Here is a 24,325-nt window from a genome sequence, read left to right on the forward strand (position 1 = left end):
CTTGAGAAATTAGATAACTTAGGAAGACATTTGTTAATGATGACACACTCACATTGACCTGTATACATTTGACAATATTTATTATAACGCCACCACCAATATTTACTCACTCATAACATCGGTATACTTTAGGTTAGATACAGTTGAGAGAATTTCTTTTGCAGTTTATTGTAAAATCTCAGCTCACCATTGCTATCTTCCTCATAAACTGCATCTCCATCTAAGAAAGTGATATTGACCTCATTGACCAAACCGTCTAATTCTAGGTCTGCTTCAAAGATGGTATCATTGCTGAAAGTTACACTGCCTGTTGTAGGAGTAAAAGCAAAAGAAAACGAAGAAGGAAAGCTGAAACTAAACCACTGAAGATAAATATTTCAGGTCAGCAATACTGTTGCCAAAATATGTTAAAAAGTCAAATAACATTCACTCACATTCAAAGTATTTCATTGTACTCGGTATCAATCATCTACTGTGACACCCAACAAATTAAAGTTAACCGTATATTTGTCTAGCCGGCAATGTCAATCTCTAATCCCAATCAGTAGCTTTATTGAAAAGTTTTTAGGGGAATCCCACAGTGGCCCATATCCCTCACCTCCAACACCTAAAAATTGTCTATGCTTCAGTTTTTGCTTTTACTGAAATCAACGATTTATGTTTTCAAAATTTTAGATTAACTCGTTAGGTGTAACACTTGATATACAAAACAAAACTTACAAACTGTTTGTGTGAAATTGTAAATTGCAAACAGAATCTTTGATTAATCACTGATTAATTTTTAATCAGTGAAGTTTTGCAAAGAATTTCTCAGATTTACCAATGTTAATCTAGTGTTTAGCACCACCCAATTGATTTGGGAAAGTTGTTTATATGAAATTGACAAGACCAGTGCAGAAACCTGCTAGCTACCAGTTTAACTTTTTCTTTTGAAATTAGAGCATATATCAAAGTTCAATCACGAAAGTTCTCAAATTCTCAAATAATGAAATGAAATGAAATTTACTTTAAGTGCAGCAATGACATGTTATCTACCTTTGATGGTCTGGTTTCCTGACTTTGTAAGTGCTGATGTTGCTAATCTGGACACATTCACTCCATCCACTAATCCTGAGGTGTCCACACCATTTCCAAAGTAGGCACCATAGCTCAACGTCTTCACGCCATCAATGATGTGGTCACCTGTCAGGGTATGCATGTATCATGTTTTACAGTATTGAGATATGCCATATTTAATAAAAAACAAGTTTTGACGAATTTAAATTTGATAATAAATCTTATGACAGATACGTACAAGAAACATTAATATACAAGTAAGTGATATAAAAGAGACTAAACTAAAAGACTAAAAACTAAACCCCAGCCTATAAGTCCTACAACAGAAGACACTAGCCTAGCACGAGTCATGATGAGCCAAAGTGATACCCAGACAAGCAATTATAATTCTCAATTCGATATTTCTCCAGAATATATTTCAAACTTCCTTCCAAAGTTTTTGTACCTGGCTTGGTAATGCAAATCTTTTCAACTCCGGCAGTGGTTTGTTTTAAATTTATATTCTTCGTTTCAAGTGTTTTTCAATAATGTTGTCACTTTCTTTGTCAAGTTTATGTTACTTTCTGATATTCTCTACATGTGGCAACGTTCTAATACAGTTTTACCGTTATGCAGATATGCCACATGTAGTGCCATATGTTTTTGCACTTAACAGTCTGCCAAGGAATATTATATTTGATATGGAATTTCACTGATTTTTGCTTTTACCTGTTAGAGTGACTGCTTCCACCGATAAGTCAACTCCATCTACTGTTTGTGAGACGTCTACCACACTAGCTGACAGTCCACCTGTAAAGTTCTTCAACCCAGTCACAGATTGGAAACCTTAACATAGATGAGGAATGCAGTAGACAGGATGTTTTCCTAGCTACCTTTTTTCCTTGTATTTGCTACATTATGTTGGTACCATACATACGTATATAGATACATACATAAACGCACACATACGCATACACATATGTATGTACACGCATACAAACACCCATATAGACACGCATACATGAGTACACTATCAGATACTTTAATTCATCAAAATCACACCGCGAATGGTTATATGAGGCTTGGACTTCAAAGGCTTGCAAATTATGGAAATATTATATAGTACTTAAATTCATGTTTTCCTAATATGTTTGCACCTGAGGAGCTCACGGAATGGTCTGTTAGACTTAGTAGTCCAGCTGCTTTGACTAATGGTGTTCTTATGTCTCAATGACTAACAGTGTTTAGATATATAACCAGCAATGAGTAGTTGCCTTTCAAATATAAAATTTTTTACTTGTGTCCAGATTCATTCACGAATGCTATAAATTCGCAACCAACCTTTGGAAGTGATGATTTCGGTCAGATTGACACCGTCTAAAAGACCAAGAACCTCACATTTCCCATCAACATAGAAATCAGAACCAAATGTCTTCTCTCCTGATATCTGTTGAATTAATGTAAAAATTGGGGAAATATTAAAAATAATTTTCAACAAAATTACATATATCTGTGAGTTTAATCTCTGCCATCTAACTACTTGTTAATCTACTTCCCAACTGATGAATATGGATTATCAAACCTGCTTTTTTTCCCTACATCACCATCTCAAAATTAAACAAAAGAGCAAGTTTAATGTTTAACTTACATACAGTCATTGTATAAAAGTAATGATTTGACTGCTACAGATATCTTATCTTTATTAGTTTAAAACATTTACAAGAGAGGTAATGAGGTGAGAAGAACGTTTAGGTGGTTAAAGTAACTGCTGCACTGGTTAATGCTTATTGGTTAGAGTATAAAACACAATATCCACACGTAGGAACCATACATAAACTATTGTCAACGACTGAAAACGAACATCAACGGTAAAACCATGTTAAATACTGAATGGAAAACACATAATAAGTATAGGAAGGAATACATCTGGGATAAGGTTTGCATATGGGGTGATACAATACATTAGATTTGTGGGACACAAAATTTCTGCATTGGTTTAAATGATCCATAACTCTCTAATTTGGACGATTTTAAGCCATCAGGACTGAGGAGTATCTAAAGTATGAGTGAGTATTGCTTGGTTTGATCAAACTGATGCAACCAACTCAAAAATACAGCTTTAAGGTAAACCTATGCAGCTAATTGCTGTCTAATACTAAAATCCTACATCTACTGTATTTCATTATATTTTCTTTCTCAATTCTGCTTATGTTTGTTAATTAGAACAGAAGAAACAGCTGTTATGAACAAAAAAATCCTAACCATAAGAAGAAAAAAATAATTTTCACCCTGAACATTTTACCAGGAAAAATTTTCTATCAATATTGCAAAATTATGACAAAAGCTATAAAAGGCAGATCCATTTATGGCAATGATGTTAACCATGATAACCATTAAAAATATGAAGAAAAAAACCAGTCATAAAAGTGATAACCCAGATTTCTGCTGCCTATTAGTGTGCCATTAATAACCAAGTTGCAATCAATACAAGGAATAATTAATGAATATTTGAGCAATATAGCCTACAAGTTCAAAAAGATATTTTGTCCAAAGAAATGCAAAATAAGCTGGTAGTTAACCTCAACTTACTGATAGTGACCATAATGTTACCCACGGTAACAAACAACAGCTTTGTGTCATAGGGGTAGTTTATATTAAAAGTTACTGGATGAGTAAACCTACCATTCATCTGTTTACTTTAATGAAATTAATAAAAATTAAAATTAAAAAAATAGACATGGTGCTGTGGTGTGTCCAAATATTAAAATGACTGTGACACTTTCATAGACACTGAAAACCTTACGGTTTCATTTTGGTTGGTTCTGATTGATTTCTGGCTTAAATCTGACAAATCGACGCCATTTACTGATCCTTGGAGGTCAATATCATCACCAAATGATGGTGATGTCATAAACACCAGAGGTCCTGAGAAGCAAGGTGATTAAAAACTATCGGAAAATTAGTTATTGGAACACGATGTTTTGACTGTTTTATGAAAGAATCCTCTGGGCTGATAAAAATAAACTTCTTGTATTAATTCAAATGACATCTGATCATTCCATTACTTGAATGGAAGAGAGGATCTTTTTGTTATCTGTCCAGCAAAGACTAATATTCCACGAGGGTTTTGCCTCCACTTAATTTGAGATCATAAATGTTGGTGGTCCCTGAAATTGAGAGGTGTATAATATTGGCCACTATCAATGGGTGGGGGAGGGGGTAAATAAAACTGTGTACTGGTGGTTCAAGTGACTGTACTTTGTATAAATGTAAATATAATCATAAATATAACAAACTGGTCAATTTTTGCATAACTTTGTAAACTCAGCAAAGCTTTCTTACCATTCAGACTTTGATTCCCAACAATGGTGAGAACATTTTCTGCTAAAGTTGAAACCAGAATGCCATCGACAGTCTCTGAAGTAATGACGTTACCCAAAACATGGACTCCATCTGTAAAGTTGACTGGAACTGAGGGTAAAGAATGACAAACCTCAAAACATATTTTACAAGATTAATTATCATTTGGGAACTAAAAAAAAAAGGATAAAATGCTACTAAATTAAGTGCTTTCTTTTATAACTATTATATATTTGAGAAACCTGCTTAGAAAGTTTGGGATATAACTGGTGAATATGTGTAAATTCATTCTTAGCATGATGTAACTGTTAACCAATGAAGATAAAACAAAAATGTCTGCCCCTTTGTGTTAACTCCAAAAATCTATAGCCTGGTCAAACTAAGTTGCCTGAAAGTATCTAATAATATCAAACTTCCTCGAAATTTTAAGTTGATGAGACTTATAACAAAAAAAAATATATATTTCTCTTTGTGAAATTTGGATACCGGCACATTTAAACCTTTCGAATCACACCTGTGAATGATTCACTAACCTTTCTGATTTGAATAATTCCAAATTTGAAATTATCCAAATAGCTGATGAAAATGACAACTCACCATTCACTGTGTGGTTTCTATCTAAGGTAACAACTTCTTCAGATATGTCCAGATGGTTAAGTTGAATATTTGCATCAAAATTCAAATTCTGTGTCACTTCGGTATCTTGAGTGAATCGTTTATTACCTTAGATCAAAACAAGAAGCAATAAATCAGCATTGATCAGGTGTTTTTAAAATTGTGAATCTAGAATGGAATATTGTGAATCATTTCAACATCATTTTGACCAAAGCATAAATACCAAACAGAATTTTGCATTCATTTGGGTGCCTTTCTGATACTTTTTGCATGTGCTTCATAATACTAACATGAAAAAATGTTCAGAATTGCACATAATCATGAATTCCTAGCTACTTAATATTCAGGTCCCTAGTAAATCTATTGGGATACCCTCTCTTGATTACTTGAAATCACATTGAGTATTAATACATGGTATGTTTTGGCAAAAGTTCTGGAAACCACAACCAATTGGGAAATTAAATTGATTCAAGATAAAAAGCACTTTTGTGAATCGTGTGGTCTATAGAACGAATATTATTCTAATCTGCTCTTAATCTGCTTTCCCTTGGACTTACCTACACTTGCTGAAGCTGTCGCCAAAACTGAGGTTGGGTTTAATTTGTTTGAGCCAGCCACATTGATTCTTAAAATGTTCATGTTGTTGGGACAGCATTTTGATACATTCTAGGTTACAGCTTTCTATGTGAGGAGCAGCTCCATACAGATAGAATTCAAGGTAAAATTAACTGAGAAAACTAGTCTATGCTTATGAAAATCTTCAGAGCCAAAATAGCCAAGCCTAGCTTAATGAGCACAAATTATTCATATTAAATAAGGGAGATTACCGGCTGATTGCACCAATTCCTTGGGAATTCATTGTAGATTTGCTTGGAATGTGAACTGGTAAGCTAAGTTGCATACTCTTTTACAAGTAGAAAAGAAGACCACAGTTTTGAAAGTTTGGAAATCAAGAGCTACCAGCTGCTTTAAAGTAGGAGGCTGGGTGTAATGCTATTTTCAGGAATGACATTGAAGAGCATTTACGCAATGTTAGCAGAAACAAAACCCAGAATCCAGTACCTGCAATAGTTTGCTCCTTGTCAGTGGTTACAACATCCTCAGATAGATCCACACCGTTGACATAACTGTCTTCGGCTAAAATCACGTCTCCATCCACTTGGAGGGATTCCGTAAAGCTCAGTGACCCTTGGATGACCTGGTCTGGTCTGTTGACCCTTTAGAACAAAGAAATAAGAAAAGAAATAACCAAATGAATATTGTTAAAACATTGTTAAAAAAAGTTAAAGAAAAGAAATTCATGTAAAAGTCTACTATGGTGGCCTGCAGGTCAAATCCATCTCCCAAAGGATTTCCATTTGGTTAAAAAAAGAAAGAAAGAAAAAATACAGTTCCCCTAACTTGCACTTACCAGGTATGTAGGCCCCCTATCTATCCTACCCTGACAATTGCTCAATCTAAGTACAGTGAGATTATGGTTTTCTCTGACTCTTTGCTCTAACCACTGGTACCTCTAAACCTCAGCAAATTAACTTAGAACCCCCTAGGGCAGGGGTGGGTTCCTTTTTGAATGAATGGGCCAGATATAAGGGATGAAAAATTGACTGGGCCGCACCTAACAAACGACCTGCTGTTGATTTCAACCTGTGATTCCAAGGACTTTCAAGCAATAGGTGTGTGTACTCAATCTGTATTCACAAAAACATAACTTCAATACAGTACAGTTGATATTTAATGGGGATAATAGGCCTACCTGACAGCATCATTAGTGCCGATAAATTCTAAGCAGCTGGCTCGTTTTTTGTGATGATGTAAAATAGATTGATTTTTTTCTTTTTCTTGAGACATCTCACAGGGCTGCAAAAAAATCACTGGCAGGCCGCATGTGTCCCGCAGGCCGTAGGTTGCCCATCCCTGCCCTAGGGTATATAGCATATGTAATAGTAGTGTCTCACCAGACAGAGCTGTTAACGACAGACTCTATCCAAACGTCGTTGACGACATCACTCTCGAGGTTAGTCGTAGAGAGATAGTGCAGAAATGAGACATTCAGAAAGGTCTTCAGTCCAAAAACATCTTGGTAAAAATCCAATGAAACAGAATCTATGAAATTCAACAAAAGATACAAATCTGACATTAACAGATGTTTCAAAGCCCATGTACTTTTTTCTTTTCTTGACATCATGCTCAAGGGCAGAACTTGCCAGCTACGTTTCTTCTTGCTCTTGCAAAAGGCATATTGGAGCAACTTGTTCATGGATTGTAACATTTTTTTAAGGTTTATACTTCATCCACTAATAGTGACCATGTAAAGAGCATGCTGTTTTAGAATCGGAAGGTCTCATAACTGGATTAAGTGGATAAATGCGTTGGCATTTGAAGCAATTATGTTCCGGGTTCGATATAGTTCGTCATAGTTAGGTACGTTTTTCAAGAGCAATCGACTGTTTCCCATAAGCCCATGCAGGTTTCTCCCACATTTGTTGTCTCTTAAGCGTCGTAAAAATAACAGCAAGTTATTTATAATTATTATAACCATTATTAGTTCCCAGCCATATGATGCAAGGAATAATTCAGTGTTCAAAACTTCACGTATCAGTTCCGAAGGCCCCTCAACATTGTCCCATATGAAATACTATGGCTCTAGTGTGCAAACACTGCTAAACGGTTTTGCACTCTTATAGCAGTATGCCCATCATACATAGCAATCTGCGAGGCGATACCCGATAAATTAATCTCTGTCATGTGATTCAACTAACTATTTTCTGATTTTTCTCAATACTTGGGAGGGGACAAAAAAGTCAAAAAGTGGGGCTGGATCCAACAGAAATAGAAGGATTTCTCATCAACCTTTCTGTCGGTGATGTGGAAATAAAGGAAATTCACTAGAAATGGCAAAAAAAGAAGAAGATTACCATTTAGAGTAGCATTGATGATGGGTATTTCACTTTCGTGTTGTGTTAAATTAGTTGCTAGGTAACCAAGACTGTCCTTTCCATCTGGACCATTGCCGTATAGATAAGAATCTAGAAGAGAAATATTTAGAGGGGAAAAACCCAAAACGGGGAAAAATATTCTTGACAAAAACAACAGCATGTAATATATGACCAAGTATGATATATTCTGTTGATCTGATATCAAAAGTTTTGTATCATGAGACATGATGCTAATGATTGTGGAATAATGGGGGTCCTATTGTGTGGTGGAGGAAGCTGATTGGTGGAGGAAGCTGATTGGTGGAGGAAGCTGATTGGTGGAGGAAGCAGATTGGTGGAGGAAGCTGATTGGTGGAGGAAGCTGATTGGTGGAGGAAGCCCAATGTGTGTACATGTTAGCGACATGTCTGAACATGGACATCTTACTGTCATCAAATATAAATTACAGGAAGTGAGGTCAACGTATCTCTGACCTCATCCGCCACCACCTCGATGTCTCTGACATGTATATAACACTCAAAGCAACAAAACAGCTGCAGTACACCTATACCGTCAGTGTCTCCATTGAAAAAAAAAAAGTAGTAACTTTCACAAGATATGATAACAGACATATACTTACGATTGACCTTGATGGTATCGACATCCAACGAGCCATTCACGATCAGCTTAGGGAAGAATTTCGTTCCGTAAATAATACGATCACCAGAGAGTCTGATGGAATCTTCTAGGAGTTGTTGTGCCTGAACCACGTCACTGTCTAGTGCATTTAATGAATCCTAGGAGATACGACAAATATCCAGTTTAAACCCAAACAGGCTTTAAGTTTTGTTTGTGTTGTTTTAAATAATCATAGGTACGGCCTAGAGTTGACTGACATTGAAAGAAACAGTATTAGCCAAAAATATATGTCTATTATGGTACTACCAAAACCTACTAATAATTAAAAAGCATGTTGTCATGGATACAAAATGAATCCAAGCTATTACCGCTTCGCTTCTTTATCTCTCAAAATTTGTGGTTCTAGGATGTCCTTGTTGTTTAAATTAAAGCTTGTTAAAAAAAGGAATTTTCTTGCCTGTAAACATTTTGTAAAAATAGAATGTTAAAGAAAGTTTTTTTTTTATTTGTAACTTGATTTATTTAAATTAGTGATCTGATTATTCAATATATTTAAACTTCTCAGCAAAAATATTCACTTTGATGTTAATAGCAAAGGAGAAAAGAAACATGATATTTTATAGAAAACTGATGTCCACAAACAGATCTAATACAAAAACCGGTCCTACCCAAATCCTGCAAAAATATTGAAAAAAAAGTTGGAAAATGGTCATACCACGATATCATAATGTCTTCTCCTCTGCTGACGACCTTGGATGGCGATGGGATCGGGAACTTTCTTTGTGGTGTAATAGATTTCAAACATTTTGACATAATTGGTGAAATAAGGACCACTGACTCCTGCAAATAGCCTGTTATCCGAGGCTCTGAATGCATAGGACGTACCATTGACAAAGTGACCTACAGAGAGAGAGATTACAACACCCAATATTAAGTCACAGAATTGCTTCAGAATCCCAGAAATTTATTTTGGGTTCAAATGATACCACTGTCCCAGGCAGAAAACAAGATAAAAACAAAACAAATTGATAAAATATTTTGGTAACAGAAAAAAAAAGCCAAATGATTTTCACTCAGATATAAACATTTTACCATGAATATTTTATGACTATTTGCCCAAATCAACTCCTAGTATATTAAGGAATGAGTCATATTAGATGCAATATTAAAACCATGTAGTTCCTTGTAATTTCAGACACACCAAAAAGATGTTAATGCCCGCTATTTTTTTGTGTGTTGTTGTTGTTGTTGAACTGCTGAAAAAGAGGGAACTAAAATGGTCATCACTATTAAACAGCTGTACATTAACCTAGGCTGGAATCAAAGAGTGTACATGAACCTAGGCTGGACTCAAAGAGGGCAAAATATTTACTAATGAAGTAGGGCCTTTAGATCTTTTTATATCCTTCTATCTTCATATGAGACCCAAAGGGGGGAGGTGGGGATCTCATGCTATTAGTAAGGTCTTTGTTTATAATACACTTGTTTATTTCAACTAAGAACAGAAGATTCATCTTGAAATAAGTTACTTAAGATAAGGATAACCAGATTTGCTATAAGGAAAAAGAAATGAAAAAAAAAAACTTTCCACCAACCTGTGTGGTTGAGGGCTTCAAAGAGATCTTCTCCGTAATTATACTCGTAAAGTAAAAAAGTATTGAGCGGTGCCCCGTAGGACAACGTTAGCAGCACTCCATCTTGACAATTTGGGGAATCTATCGGACGCCAGGATTGGATGTTTTCTACTTCAATGACTTGGAAAGTCTCAAAGCGATAGCCTGTTAAGAGAAAGCAGACCCCAGATTATAATCAATTCCTTGATTTGTCAAACTGTGATGGCAGAGTGGATGCATGGACACACATGGACATTGTATTTTATGGTAACCGCCCCGATACTGTTCGTCTCAGCAATGAACGACTTTGGATGCAGCGCCCTGGCACCGTTCAACGGCTGCGTATCAACATTCAAGAGGGAAGTGACTAAGATACTCCCTCCCCTCTCCCATCCCACCCTTCCCCCATCTACTCCATCCTCTCGTCCTTCCACATTCACAGTATTTCTACTAAATCCCCCATCTTTGCTTGTCACTTCCATTACTTATAAAATCCATTGTTACAACCCTCAGAGTGAATCTCCACAGTTACCTAACCCTTTCAGTACAATACCCTTCAAATTTTCGCATCTCCCTAGTTTGCTAGTGTCTAATTTTGCTCCATCATTGTCCAATTTAGTTGTCTGTCCAACTGTCTCTCTCTCTGCTTGTGTCATTAATGTATTTTTTCATTTCAGCTAGCCTCCGAACATCCTGCTAGGATCAAAATTTCAGGCCATTAACTTTTATAGATTTACCTACACAGGCTTTCTACAGTAGATAAGCAGTTTGTTAAAACAGGTTTTTTCCTCTTTAAAACAGATGGTGTGATACCTAATCTAATTCTTAAAAGCATAATATACTCCTGAGAAAGAAAGTAAAAAAGTAACAACAGGATATGAAAAATCCCTTAACACAAATCTTAAAAAGGAAGACCCTAGAGTTTCCGCCTATATAATAACAAGTCATTAAAAATTTCTTCTAATCCAGACAATTTGTTGTCAAAGGAAACACTTACAGTAGTTTTAACAGATTATGTTTAATAGAGGAAGTGTTTGCTTAATTACCATTCCATTTGAAAATGTGAGAATGATTGTGTTGAGCATTGGTTAAGATGATGTAGCTATTGAATCCCAAAGTAAACTCTTCAACAGCCACACAGCCAGCAGGAAACAGTCTGAGAGAAAGAGAAATTATGAGGACACATTAATAAAAAAGACAAACAATCATTATGACAATCATAGGCGTAAGAGGCGGACAAAATTTTTGTGAAAATTCTGGGAATATGCTGAGAATTTTTCGGGCACCTACTGAAAGAAAAATCATTTGGAATGTTGTGTTTTTCAATGGTTAAACTGATATTATTATTATCATTATTATTGTAATGACTTCCCCAATAATTATAACCAATATGGAAGGGTAATAACACGGAAAATGATTGTATGTTATTTGCATGTGATGTAATAACCGATGCATGCCTATATGATATGCACATTAATATGTTGAACGCGCGCGAAGCGAGCAAAAATTTTGGTTATATTTTTCGGGCAAGTCGTTACAGCCCCCCCCCCCCCCCAAATCAAATTGGGCTCCTACGCCTATGATGACAATTCTATTTCAGGGATTAATTTATCAGGTATCGCATCACAAATGATATGCAAAGAGAAACAGGCTCAAATTACTTTATGAGACGAATAGCAGTTCTCGTTAGAGAGGAATCTTAGTAATTCGTAACAGACAAATCCATAGTATTCAAAACAGCTACACAAAATTTGAACTCTTACATTATTCGCTGTATTTTGTGTTGGATATTAACCATCGCACCATTATGACCAACCTATGTGATGTTCACACCAAGACTCAAACAAATTCAGGATTGAACAATATTTTCTTTAGGGCAAGTTAGAAGTTGCCTTGGATTTTCATTGAAAACTGCAGTGCACCTGGTCGTTTCACCAGCTTTCAAAAGGGCATCAAGGCAATTCTACAAAATTTGAAAGGCAGAATACAGGAGCTTTTCCCCATTTTTCTTCCACTTATATGATTAAGTTTATTTGGGGAACAGAGAGACATGTCAGATAGATAACAAGAGCATCAATGACGCAGTATCTCAATACTGGAAGTTTTAATTTTGATTCCTAATTTCAAATCTTTGCTCTGTCTCTACAATTATCAATATCAATAATGGTACAACAAATATATAACTTGCATTTTTGCTATTTGGCACGAATAGTCTCTGCAGGTTACACTTTATCCTGCTAGTCTTGCCTTTAGCGCTCATTGTCTGTTAGTCGAAAGAACGACGTTGCAAGGTTTAGTAATGTCATAGAATATTTTAAGAACTTGTTTTTTATGTGGTATCTTTCATCTTAGGTCAGTCTCTGTTGGACTTTTTGGTCATATAGTTTGACGTCAATGACAACAGCCAAATTAGAAGAGGCGAACAACTCGACCATATTCTCGATGCCTGCCTTGAGAGCTAGGCCTATTGACCTACTGTATGTTACTGTAGACTGTAGTGGTGACTACCATCAAAACTGTGTCCACTTCTAGATATCAAAACAACCCACGTTTTTCCATCTCAATTTTTCGGACATGAAGATTTCATGGATTTATGACTTGGAAAAAATAATGTAAAAGAAGATTACAAGTTTTTATATGCAAGTGATGGGTGGCCTCCTCTTCCCCTAATAGCCACCTCAGTTCCTCTCCATTTTGTTATTTTATTTTAATTCTTTTTACATTTGATGTCAAACATTACAGGTTCAAAAGAAAGCTAAACATACTTCTTATAACCTTATACATCTTATATCCTTATAAATAAAACATAACCTTATACAATTTTTATAGTCTTATCAAAGTTGTGATGCTATGGCCGGCTCCTCTTTTATACGTACCCATCAAACAAACTTACCCTGGTCCTTCCTAGGAAAAGCTGTCTGAACACCAGTACAATGCTAATGTGGCTATCACTGAAAGCCTAATAGGCCTAGGGGCCTAGGCCTATATATATATTTTTAAATGCACTAAGCCTACATTAAGTAGCCTTCAGAAATACAAGAATGTGTATACGTAATTATACAAAATACATGAAGGGCAATCAAACAAACTTATCATGGCCCTTGCTCTGAAAAGCTACCTGAACACCAGTACTGTCCTTAAATGGATGTTACAAAAACGAAGGCCTAATATAAATTAAATGCACTACGTAGAATTCAGCAGTACAGAATGTAATTAGCATGCAATACACTAACACCTCGCGTACCTAACTACAGAACAGAAAATTGTTCGCGAGGGTAGCCATTTTCGTATATCTAACATGTAGCTGTTATGAGTCATAGCCAATCTGCTACAAAACAGACTTGGGGGCGGGGCTTAATCATCAAAAACGGACCTTTTTACTAAAAGTAGGGGCGGCAGCTCAGTGTTGTTTTAAGAAAGAAAAATCATTTAAACATCAAATAAAGCAAATAAAAGCCATTAAATGTCATATACATGTAGTAAAATTCTTATTAATACCTACCTGTAAACAACAAATGAAAGTTTAAAATTTTAATAAAATATATAATACATAGGACCCTATCTTAGACGATACCACTGTTGAAAGACAGTTCTATTCTATTCTCTTTCATAAAACATAAGTTTTGGAGCGTGTGCAAAACAGGTCTGCCAAAGTGTGTTTTCAGTCCAAATTGGCCCGATTTGGACATAAATCGGTGAAAAAGTCACAGAATGAGATACAATTCTGGAATAAAAAATAGTAACTTTTGTTGGTCTATATGATATATTCTTGCTCTGGAAATTCCAGAGAAAAAGAACTTTGTTTGAAGACGCTGAAAAATTTTTAAGAGAAGAGAAAGTCCCACTTACTGTTACAATATCTCTATACATGTAATGTATTGAGATAAAAACAGAACAATCACACAGGCTCAACCATGTTCTACATTTCCAGCTACTGCATGCTTAGCAGTTTCCTGGTGCAAACACATTACAGATCCAGGAGTTTGACTGTTATGATTTTAATTTTGATAATTAAGTTTAATGGTAAAAGGTCATTATTTGGATACAGACTGCAACTTGATTAAAATAGGTACGGTAGTTGCATGCCATATAACATGTGCATGTTTAAATGCAGTACCGAGAGTGGTACAGACAACAATGGCAAATTCATATTACCTTGGTAAAATTGAGCCCAGGTTCACACAATATCCGATACCTGCTGTTCTAACTGATAACGAGGAATATCTGGCTAACAATATTCTTGCACTGTTTATGAACTATAATCTCTACCTTCGGCTGTTACAAAATGTGCTACACACTGTACTACACACATCGTAAAATTTTGAAAAACTGAACCACTGTGTTTGTAGGTCAACAGCATTAATTATGGAGACCAAAATAATCCCAGAGCTGTGTGTCAACTGAAACATGAGTACAAAACCAACTTATACAATACTGCATTTTGCAAGATGCCTGTCACTGAAAATTAGAATACCTCCTTGTCTCACAATGTGGTTTTAAGTTGTGTACTCTTTCCATGCATCTTGAATTTTTTTTTTGACTATTTCTCTACATCCGTGAGAGAATTCTAATAACCACAGGTAACCAAACAGTGACAGTTGGTACTCATGCAATCCACAGGTTAAAGTTAAGTTTCACATGCCAGAACTAGTATATTATTTTTAAACTCTGACCATGTGCCCACTTATAAAGACATGCTATAGATCTCAATACACTTTATGTCATTTTAAATCTTTTCTTCCAGGACTAATAGGTAGCCACCATTCATTTTTTGGTACCGGAGCATTTTCGTTCCCAAGTCTTAAGACCCTCATTTTGCCTCGTGCAGTACTGTATATGCTGGTAGCTACATAGATTGTTTTGGACAGCTAGTGGTTGATGGAATTATGTATTGTATTTTTTAGATCCTCCTGCAAGCAGGAACTTGCGAAGAGGCCATCATTGGCTTATCAAAGCCGCAAGTTGACCGAAATGAGTCTCTTAGACTCATATTTAACGTCCATCATTATGAATTGTCAACAACTCTGTAACTGGAGGACATACATTAATCTGGAGTGACTTGAACTATCTGGAGTGACTTGAATTATCTGGAGTGACTTGAATTATCTGGACTTTGAATTATCTGGACCATCAAATTATCTGGACCATATGAAGCCAGCTGAGCTGTGTGTTGACTGAAACAACAACACACCTCAACTCATGTTTAATAATAATGAGCATTAGTTGGTTTCAAGTTCAGAACAACCCACATATATTTTCAGTTCAAATAAAAAGATATAATGAACATGCTGGGAAAAATATCATCACTACTCACATACTAGAAAGTCAAAGCAACTTCAAAATCTGCAAATATATGGTAACACAATACAATTTTTACTTGCAACGAACACATACTACCTCAAGCTACAGACAACAGAGCTATTTTATTCATAGACTTGTTTAAAATAAACTTCAGTAGTATTTATATAAGAGGTGTGCAGACTTACCTTCACCACACTTATATCATGAAAGTATCTCAAACATAAAAGTCAATATCACATACAAAAATAACATATGGATACATCGCGTCAAGTTTCCTCCTTTTGCTTTTTTCAGCGAGAATGCGTAAGCCGTACAAAAATCAGGACAGTTGTAAATCCACTCACTCGTGATGTTTCTTGAACTGCAATTGCCTTCTGTCGTACTTCCAGATGGTGGTCATGTTCAGCTTCTCTGCAAACACCAAGTAATATTTATTCTCCATCTCCAAGGGAACGACCGACTGAGGGAAGTGGGTCCTGATAGACTGATGAATCTCAAACTGAGAACCTGCATTTGAAAACAAATGTCTCGTATGCGAGTAAAGATTTCATTATCCGGATATATAATGATGATACTGCACGTGACGGGGGGTTGATCTCTGGTTTATACGAAGAACGCAATCGACCAGTATCAACGCAACAGGCTCACAACAAGTCGAACCACCCGTTTCCTTCTAACAACATTTATTTTTAAGATAGAAAGCCAACGTTTTTTGAAATGTCTTCCCTACTCATATCTGGGTGATATCAAAATAATTTTGCTGTGAGCCCTGGTTTCACACTTATACAGTATACTTATGCAAGTTACAATGTTTCTAACTGGAACCCTCTAGCACAAAAAAAAAACCTGGCTATGAAGTATGGGTATCGATACCAACTTTAAGGCTGGATCGTTCAGTTGCTAGATCGCTAGATGGCAGGGCTTTTCACCCTCTGAGGTCACTGCTTTGAAACTGTTTTAGACACGTATTGATTCGCTCTATCCCAGTCAGTTTCGAGATATATATGTCATCCCCCCTCACCCAAAGATGAAGAGAGGCTTACGTTTTACGTTCCATTTGTAGAGGACAGACCTGACCCAGCCAAGGTAGGTGTCGTTGGCACATCTTGCCAGAATGAAGTACAGATCAGTATCAAGAACGAAGGCACTTGTGTCTGTCACATCCATAAGACTGATTGTCTGGTTCAACTGGCAAAAATAAATTGACACAATTTGTGTATCAGTTTTCAAAACAAAATTGAACAAAAAAAAACCAGATGTAAATTCTAAGAGATAAACAGCTAGAGCTATGTAAGGCAATAAAAATTTGTTTCTTCACAACATTTAAAATGAAACTTGTGACATTTTAGTCTCTTGACACAACATAACTAACGACATTCATTTCCATGGTGTCATGCTGATTTAGGGGGGCTGTAACGGCAAGTCGTTACAGCCCCCCTAAATCAAATTGGGCCCCTACGCCTATGTTCATCACAGAAAAGGTAGGTGCAGTTACACACATTACTGGCATTACCTGTGTACCCTCAAGTTCTCCCTCACCTCCAAAGACATGATCTTCATTTACCATCATTAGAAACTGTTTCTAATCAGTTGTGGATGTTCATAGTTGGCTTTTATGAAAATTTAGATTTGGAAAAAGGACCTTAGATGAAAGCTATCTATTTCTTTGTATATGCATTAAAGCAATAGACATAGTGTGTATTGAGATTATGTCATCTATCTACTGTACCTTAATTACTTGTAAACCCTCTGTTCGGCTACGTACGTTCTACAGGTTATGGTACAAAACGAGAGTGTACAAGTGTCTACGACAATGTTTAACTCTTCCATGATGGACTAGTTGATGTATTTGAAGTTTTTTACTCATTTCAGTTAAAGAAAACAAAGTTTACTTATATGTCTTCTGCTTATATGGATATTTGAGTGGATGACGACATTGTTACTTATTATGGAATGAAATATTTCCACACTATTAGTTAAAAACCTCATTCTCAATATCATGTCCCTAACTCAAGATATGGTTGATTAGAATGCATGAAAGTGATTTCACTGTCTAAACCTTTGATTCTCCCCTGGGACTGATCACAGTTGGTGGTCTCCAAATGTTCTTTAAAAGTTTGAATTTTCTATCATAATCTCCTTGTTACTTTATTCTTGAAACCCCTGATACATTTGAATTGCCTGCTGCCCTGTCCAGGTTCTCTATATCTAGAATTTTATCAAAATGCAACAGTTTTGTAGGAATATTATTTTCCTCTGTGAACAAGTAAGTTAAACATTACAAAAATAGACGATCACATTTTCAGCTGAATTTGAGATGATGATGTCATTTCACACTGTTGTTGCCAGGAGCATTCACAAAAATACCCACCAAATTTACAAAAATGCATGATCATCGCCATAGAAATTGCTAAGAGGATGTGACTTGGACCTATTTAGATGCAGAAAATGTCCAGAATGTTATAAAAGCATTCCACTTCTGCTACTGGAATATCCTCAAGATCTCTGTAGGAGTGTTAGCTCAGTGGTTAACGCTGGTGTCTTTCAATCATAAGGTCCCAAGTTTGAGTCACTTCAAGATTAATGTATGTCGTCCAGTTACAGAGTTGTTGACAATTCGTAATCATGGATGTTAAATATGAATCTAAGAGACTGACTTTGGTCAGCTTGCGGCTTTGATAAGCCAATGATGGCTTCTTCCCGAGTTCCTGCTTGCAGGAGGATCTAAAATACATACATCTCCAACTGTACCACCAGTTCTCACCTCCAAAGAGTAATTTCCGCTGTTCTGAATCTCTTGGAAGCAGTAGAGTTGTATTTCTGTCCTTGTGTACAGAGCAATGATCATGATATTATATCTATCGATGGGTTGAGTTCTGGAAGGCAACCCGAAAATCTTGACATGTTCTACTTCAACTGGAGTGAATAAAGATAGTGAAGGATAGTGGACTTTGAGTGAACGAAGGCAAATCGTCGAGAAAATGAACTACAGGTAATGCACGATCACGATATGAATTATTCTTCACAATGATGACGAGGGTTTAAATAATCATCTGCCTAAGTTGGAAGGGAGGATTCATAACATGTAAATCATATGTAATCAAGAATAATCCTTCCAACTTTTTTAATAATGTATATAAGTTGGTCTGGATATTGATGTTAACTTTTGGGTTTCCTTTTAACCTCTTGGTACTTCTAAAAAAATTCAGATATATTGTTTTCTGGCCTTAGAAAGACGATTGGGTGTTTGAGTTAGTGACTGATGGATTAAAAAGATATTTATATCTTATCAAAGTTGAATTTTACAGTTTTATCCATGGTACTACTAACTATGGGAACAATGGAAGACAATACTTTGTGGCTATGGCAAAATCATTGTCAAATATAATTACCAAATTCAATCACCTTAAACCTAACTTTACCATAGGAGCCATCTGGCAATAAACCTGATATTTTTTCAGGAGGATAGTTACTTTTTCAACTTATAAACATTTAGCTATAGTGCTTGTTTCGGGGAGGGGGGGGGGAGGTGATGAACTAACAATGAATATGAAAAAATTGAATTTTGCTAGTTAAGGAAAGTGTTCAGGAAAGAAATCCCTCAGAATTGACTAATTCCTTCTTAAATTCTTTGTGAGTGAAAACAGACATGGTGGTGCAATAGTGGTTTCAAAATATTTGGTAAGGTGGCATTCGAAACTGACAGTTGCTGTTAATGATGTGGGTACATTACAAATGAGGTAAATCACTTCACTTTAATGCATGTTAAAACCAGGGGTGCGAACAACCTTTTAGTTATGGAGGGGCGCCTTAGATGTGAAGTCTTCGTGTCGGACAGGTATCTGGGGAGGGGGTTCTCTTTCAGTTTGAGAAATTTAGGTTCAATGAAATGGTGCTTATATGCAAATTGGTGATACATTTTGCAACTATTGAAACAATGTAGACCCTTTGTTAAGGTTGTCTAGTACTATAAATACATATTATGTTAATTTATGTACGTTATATTTTTATTATTCTGTCCATCAGTGGTGCATGGAGGAGGGGTGGGGTTGGTTTGAACCCCCCCACCCCAAGAAATATACATGGTTGCATCCCCGGTTAAAGTTACTGAGCAAATTGGTACCGTAAATAACAGTTAAAAGTAGCATTTAGTTTTTATAAAAAGTTCAAATGAATATTAAAAATTACCTGCAACACTGGCAACTGATGTCAGAAATTCTGCTTCAAATGGATCTTGGTCAATATCGAACATATACACATGAAAATAACCCGAGTCAACATTGTAGGTGACCAAAAAGTCCTCATTTTTGTATTCAAAATATTCCCAGAAGGCTAACGTGTGCCTCACCTCCCTGGATGGCATGTACTGGAAACCAAGAATCTCGACCGCTGCAACGAAAAAGAAAAGAAAACGCCACATACAGTATGCCATAATTGACAGTCATACAATCTAGTTTCTTATGATACCCCAGAATTCAGAGATATTGTCTTCATGATCATAAATTGTTTTGTAAGGTGTCAGACCTGTGCCAGACCCACCAAATAAACAGACAAAGGCAGTGGAAGAAGGTTCAAATCGAGATGAGGGAAAAGATTTTTTTAGACAAAAATAAGGGTACCTCTTCATTACACAAATAGAAACAAGTACAGTACATTTATGAGAGAAAAAAAAGACACTTGGAATTATAAAAAAAAGACTCCCCCCCCCCTCCCTCCTCAGCATTGGTGCTTCTGTGTAAATATGTTCTTTGCAAGTTGTAAATACTGTAGTATGACAACAAAACATTGATTACTTTACATACTTCTGAAAACTCTATTACTTTGCATATTAAGTGAATATAGGTTTATATTCACCAGTTTCCATGGAAGAAACATTTGTTTACATTCCTGTGGTAAAGTATGCTAAAGTGGTGGAAGTGGAGAGAATGCAGTGGACTAAGGCTGTTAATGAAATATAAGGTTATCTCATGTAAAAAAAAAAATGGAAAAATGTTTGATGCACAGTAGGACAGATGTAAACCAACCAAACCGAAAAGTGAAACCTTTACAAAGAGAATTAGTTGCTTTGCCAGTGTGCAACTATGACTTCAAGTTCACTTTTGGTAGAATATCACATAACTTCAACTGTCAATATTTAAAAAACGGTACCTAGGAATTGAATGCAAATTTCACCAGAATGCTAAGATTATGTTCCTCTTTAAAGCAGCATTTTGCGTTTTGTCGCCGTTTTCCACTTTTTTGACAAGTCCATCAAGTTCTTTACATATATGAATCACAAAACAGCAAACTAAGATATTAGCCAAGTTTTTTCCCTGCCAAAAGCTTTAATTGGCGAGTAATTAAGGACATTTGCAGATAATGAGAAAAGTGTCCTCCAACCAAATGCAAATTTAATATTAATCACATACAGTTCCCCAACCCACTAGTTTAAATTCAACCAATCAGAGATGCAGGTTTAGTTATGAGCCGTTGCTAAAAATATATTCAAAACGTCTACCAGCGAGCTGGACTCTAACAGCTCCCTGGTACGACTGCCATAGACAATCTACACAATCAAGCATGGTGTTGTATTACGTATTGACCAATGACGTTCATAGCCTTTAAATTATCATATTATGGGCGAGGTTTATTAGGATCCCAACGGAAAATATGAGATACGGAAAGTTGAAAGTTGAAAATTTTTCAACTGTTATATATGCAACCATTTGAAGTAAGATTTGAATAGATAAGCTAGTTATGTATGTCGTTATGGCCTCGTGGAATCAGCGAGGTTGAGAAAAACCATAGAAAAGGACACAAAATGCTGCTTTAACATATTAAAAAGAAATTTTGACCTGGACCATTCTTTTAAAGTGTCTGTTATAGAAATGGTGGTTATCATTTGATAGGGTCGGTGTATATTGTTTCAACTGAGCTCAAGTCTGTGCTTGGGTTTGTAACATGAAAACTACAAATCAAAAGCTCCAATGTAGTGTTGGGAAAAAATTAATTTGGCTGAAATTATTATTGTTCATATACAAGAGTTGACATTTTCCAGAAATTCATCAACCAGTACCACATGTTTTCAAGAAGCTTCACTGATGGAAATTTGTGTATTAGAAACTTGCTCTTGGTAGTTTGCAATTTGTTAAGCAAAAAATTTTCATTAGAAGAGTGACTCCAATATGGTTATGAATGTTTCATTCTTCAACAAACTGCAATGGGTAGGGGGGTATTAGAATCAGCCACAGACAGCTTAAGTTTAGAGACCTAAGGATCAGGAAACCTTACAGTACTTATTTGAGACCCTATCCGTGTTAGATCATGGATGAACACTGGCTTATTTCAAGCCTTCTCTTTCTCAGAGGATGAGGCAGGGGTGTGAATTTGCTCCCATTCCTGCTTCCGGGACCACCATTTAACGTCGCAATCCAATGGACCAGAGTGTTTGGCCCAGCATCTGACCACTTTCTCAAATACTAAAGTAGGCAAAGGCATCCCATTCGACATCACTTAAAGGGTGGGAAGACTCGCGCACAAAGAAACGTCTCATGCCGGTAATCTGACCTAGTTTCAAATGAGGTGTAACAGAAGTGTTAGACACCACCATCGATCCCAGAAAATACACACACAGCTTGCTACCGTCGGTAATTAGACACTAGTGTATAGTCGATACATACAGCTATGGTCAATACCCACAACACAGTGTACATAGCAGCGTGGACATCTCAGGTCTAGATGAAAGATAACAAGGTATCACGTTTCATTACTGTCTGCATTTTGTAGCGATAAGCAGAAAACTTCACATGCAGGTAACACAAAGTAAACCGTTTCAGAGCGCAGCACACGGTTTGGGGCGAGTCTTCAATGCCTTTAACATGTACAACATAGTTGGTAATTAACACTGTGTAATAAAAGAGTGAAAGAAAGGATCAACTTTATATTTTTTTGCAACTTACATTCTCTGTTGCCTACACTTGTCTGAGGTACAAATCCATGCCTTAAGTTAGCTGGATCTGGTATTTCATCTCTCTTTATTCTCTGGGATCTGCTTTCTTTAAGGCTATAATAAGAAAGGAAGATTGAAATAACACAATATATATATTATAAGTAAACTAAGATCTACCGTACTTTACACTGTATCGATTCTTTTTCAACCAAACAAACCACAAACAGTGTGATAGCCACAGAAAGAGGTATTTCTTGCGTGAGTGAATTTGTTGAGAAGTGGAATATAAATGAAAAGCAATCAACTACTACCAGCATTAACTATATACTCAAGGGCGTAGGAACCGGGGGGGCTGGGGGGGCGCCAGCCCCCCCAGTGAAAAATGTGGAGGGGCGGAAGTATCATTCCGCCCCCCCAAGTCAAAAAACCCCTTTTTCATTTCCAAATGAGAAAAAAAATCTCATTTGGAACACCAAATTGCATCTAAGGCCAGGTGAAAATACAAAATTTAGTTTACAAAATGGAGTGGGTGTTGAAGTGTGCTATATTGCACCAAATTGCATCTGAGGCCACCTGCAAATGCAAAAAAATCCAAAGGGGAGGGGGACACCCCCTCCCCTTAGACCCCTCCCCCAGGCCGGCCATCAGTCTTCAGCCCCCCCACTCAAAAGTAACTTCCTACGCCACTGTATATACTGTATATATATACTCACTTGTGTAATTTTTCTTTCAATTCCAGTACAATAGTATCTAAATGTACATTCAATGAATTCAACTCTCTTTGGAGTAACTGGTCATCTGCACTCAAACTTTCACCATTCAGCCCTTGAGCAAGCCCCATGAGGAGGAGAAGGCTTGCAGAAAAACAGATCATCTGTAGAGAAAGAAGTGTAGCTACTGTAATGCTTATCAAAACTTACATCTGCCTAAAATATCACTAGCTCACAACTTGGGTGCTGCAAGTACAGATTATTGCAGCTTGCAACTGAAGAGTAGGTAAACCCAGGTCACAGTATGGCATCTGTGCTACTCAGTTTAATTTAAGACTTAAAAGTGATACATAACAATTAACATACATACTGTGAGGGCCAGAAAAATGAGGTTTAAAGTTAGCTCATACTGTACTTACAGAATTAAACAAAAATATCACAAACCTCAAAAGAGGCGGGCGACCTGACACATGTACATGTAATGAGGTGATCGACTTACCACTCTGACCGTTACAGGATATTATCAAGAAAGCAGAAATGTTAGGCCTAGCCGAAACCAAAAGCTGAACACAACGTTACACCCTTTACGGTATTTGGTTAGGTAGGCTCCTTGGAGTACCTTACTAACCTACGCTCACTGATGTAGCCGGGGTCCAGAGGCAGGTCTAATCTTACTAGAAATCCAGCGAGCAACCTGGGTATACGCCCCGTTGATTCCGAAATATTTCGACCCATTTAATAATGAATCAAGTGCTTGTCATCTGCTCAACGTCTTATTAGAAGTACATTCCTTTATTTCTATCAAGAGAATTCGGCGAATTCCATCTGCATGTAGCTCAGAATTCCAACTTCCCGGGCACGGCATCACAGCTGTAATTGTAAACAGTGGAATATTATGCCAAGGTACACCATTTAAATTCCGTCTGCTGCCGTGATCAAAAGCCTTTCAAAAGTGAAAAGGTAGAGCGCCATCCTAGATTAACCAGTGCCATATATGGCGCTTACAAACAGCAGCTGTTCTATCAAAGCACCCAGAGCCTACATACTTTTCAACTGCAAAAAGTTATACCCAACAATGAAAGCTAATCGTGTTTAGGTACATACAATGACCGTCGACTGCGAGCTACAAGAAAAGAAACTTTATCATAGTACGCTCTCCGCCTTGTAATTGAATTTGTAGTAGACCATGGTAATTTTTAGCTCAGCTGA

General features: G+C 36.5%; 1 protein-coding gene across 3 annotated transcripts in view; it reads right to left on the bottom strand.

Moving 5' to 3' along the window:
* Positions 1-24,012, bottom strand: part of LOC139971532 (uncharacterized) — a 44,728-nt gene extending 20,716 nt beyond the window's left edge. The window contains exons 1-21 of one of the 3 annotated variants that reach the window (XM_071978091.1): positions 23,745-24,012; positions 23,120-23,280; positions 22,417-22,520; positions 19,667-19,867; positions 18,243-18,394; positions 16,522-16,666; positions 15,823-15,985; positions 11,224-11,333; positions 10,160-10,342; positions 9,280-9,464; positions 8,566-8,722; positions 7,926-8,036; positions 6,966-7,113; positions 6,073-6,227; positions 4,993-5,118; positions 4,378-4,506; positions 3,839-3,960; positions 2,377-2,482; positions 1,765-1,881; positions 1,036-1,182; positions 188-307 (exon numbers count right to left, since the gene is read on the bottom strand). In XM_071978091.1, the coding sequence (XP_071834192.1) occupies positions 188-307; positions 1,036-1,182; positions 1,765-1,881; positions 2,377-2,482; positions 3,839-3,960; positions 4,378-4,506; positions 4,993-5,118; positions 6,073-6,227; positions 6,966-7,113; positions 7,926-8,036; positions 8,566-8,722; positions 9,280-9,464; positions 10,160-10,342; positions 11,224-11,333; positions 15,823-15,985; positions 16,522-16,666; positions 18,243-18,394; positions 19,667-19,867; positions 22,417-22,520; positions 23,120-23,280 (2,842 nt within the window). In that variant the 5' untranslated portion in view covers positions 23,745-24,012. Of the gene's footprint in view, positions 1-187; positions 308-1,035; positions 1,183-1,764; positions 1,882-2,376; positions 2,483-3,838; positions 3,961-4,377; positions 4,507-4,992; positions 5,119-6,072; positions 6,228-6,965; positions 7,114-7,925; positions 8,037-8,565; positions 8,723-9,279; positions 9,465-10,159; positions 10,343-11,223; positions 11,334-15,822; positions 15,986-16,521; positions 16,667-18,242; positions 18,395-19,666; positions 19,868-22,416; positions 22,521-23,119; positions 23,281-23,560 lie in introns of all 3 variants that reach the window. The other 2 variants (XM_071978090.1, XM_071978092.1) reach the window with 2 other exon arrangements.
* Positions 24,013-24,325: the final 313 nt, after the last annotated feature.

Source organism: Apostichopus japonicus, chromosome 8 (assembly GCF_037975245.1).
Source record: "Apostichopus japonicus isolate 1M-3 chromosome 8, ASM3797524v1, whole genome shotgun sequence".
Lineage (NCBI taxonomy): Eukaryota > Metazoa > Echinodermata > Holothuroidea > Aspidochirotida > Stichopodidae > Apostichopus > Apostichopus japonicus.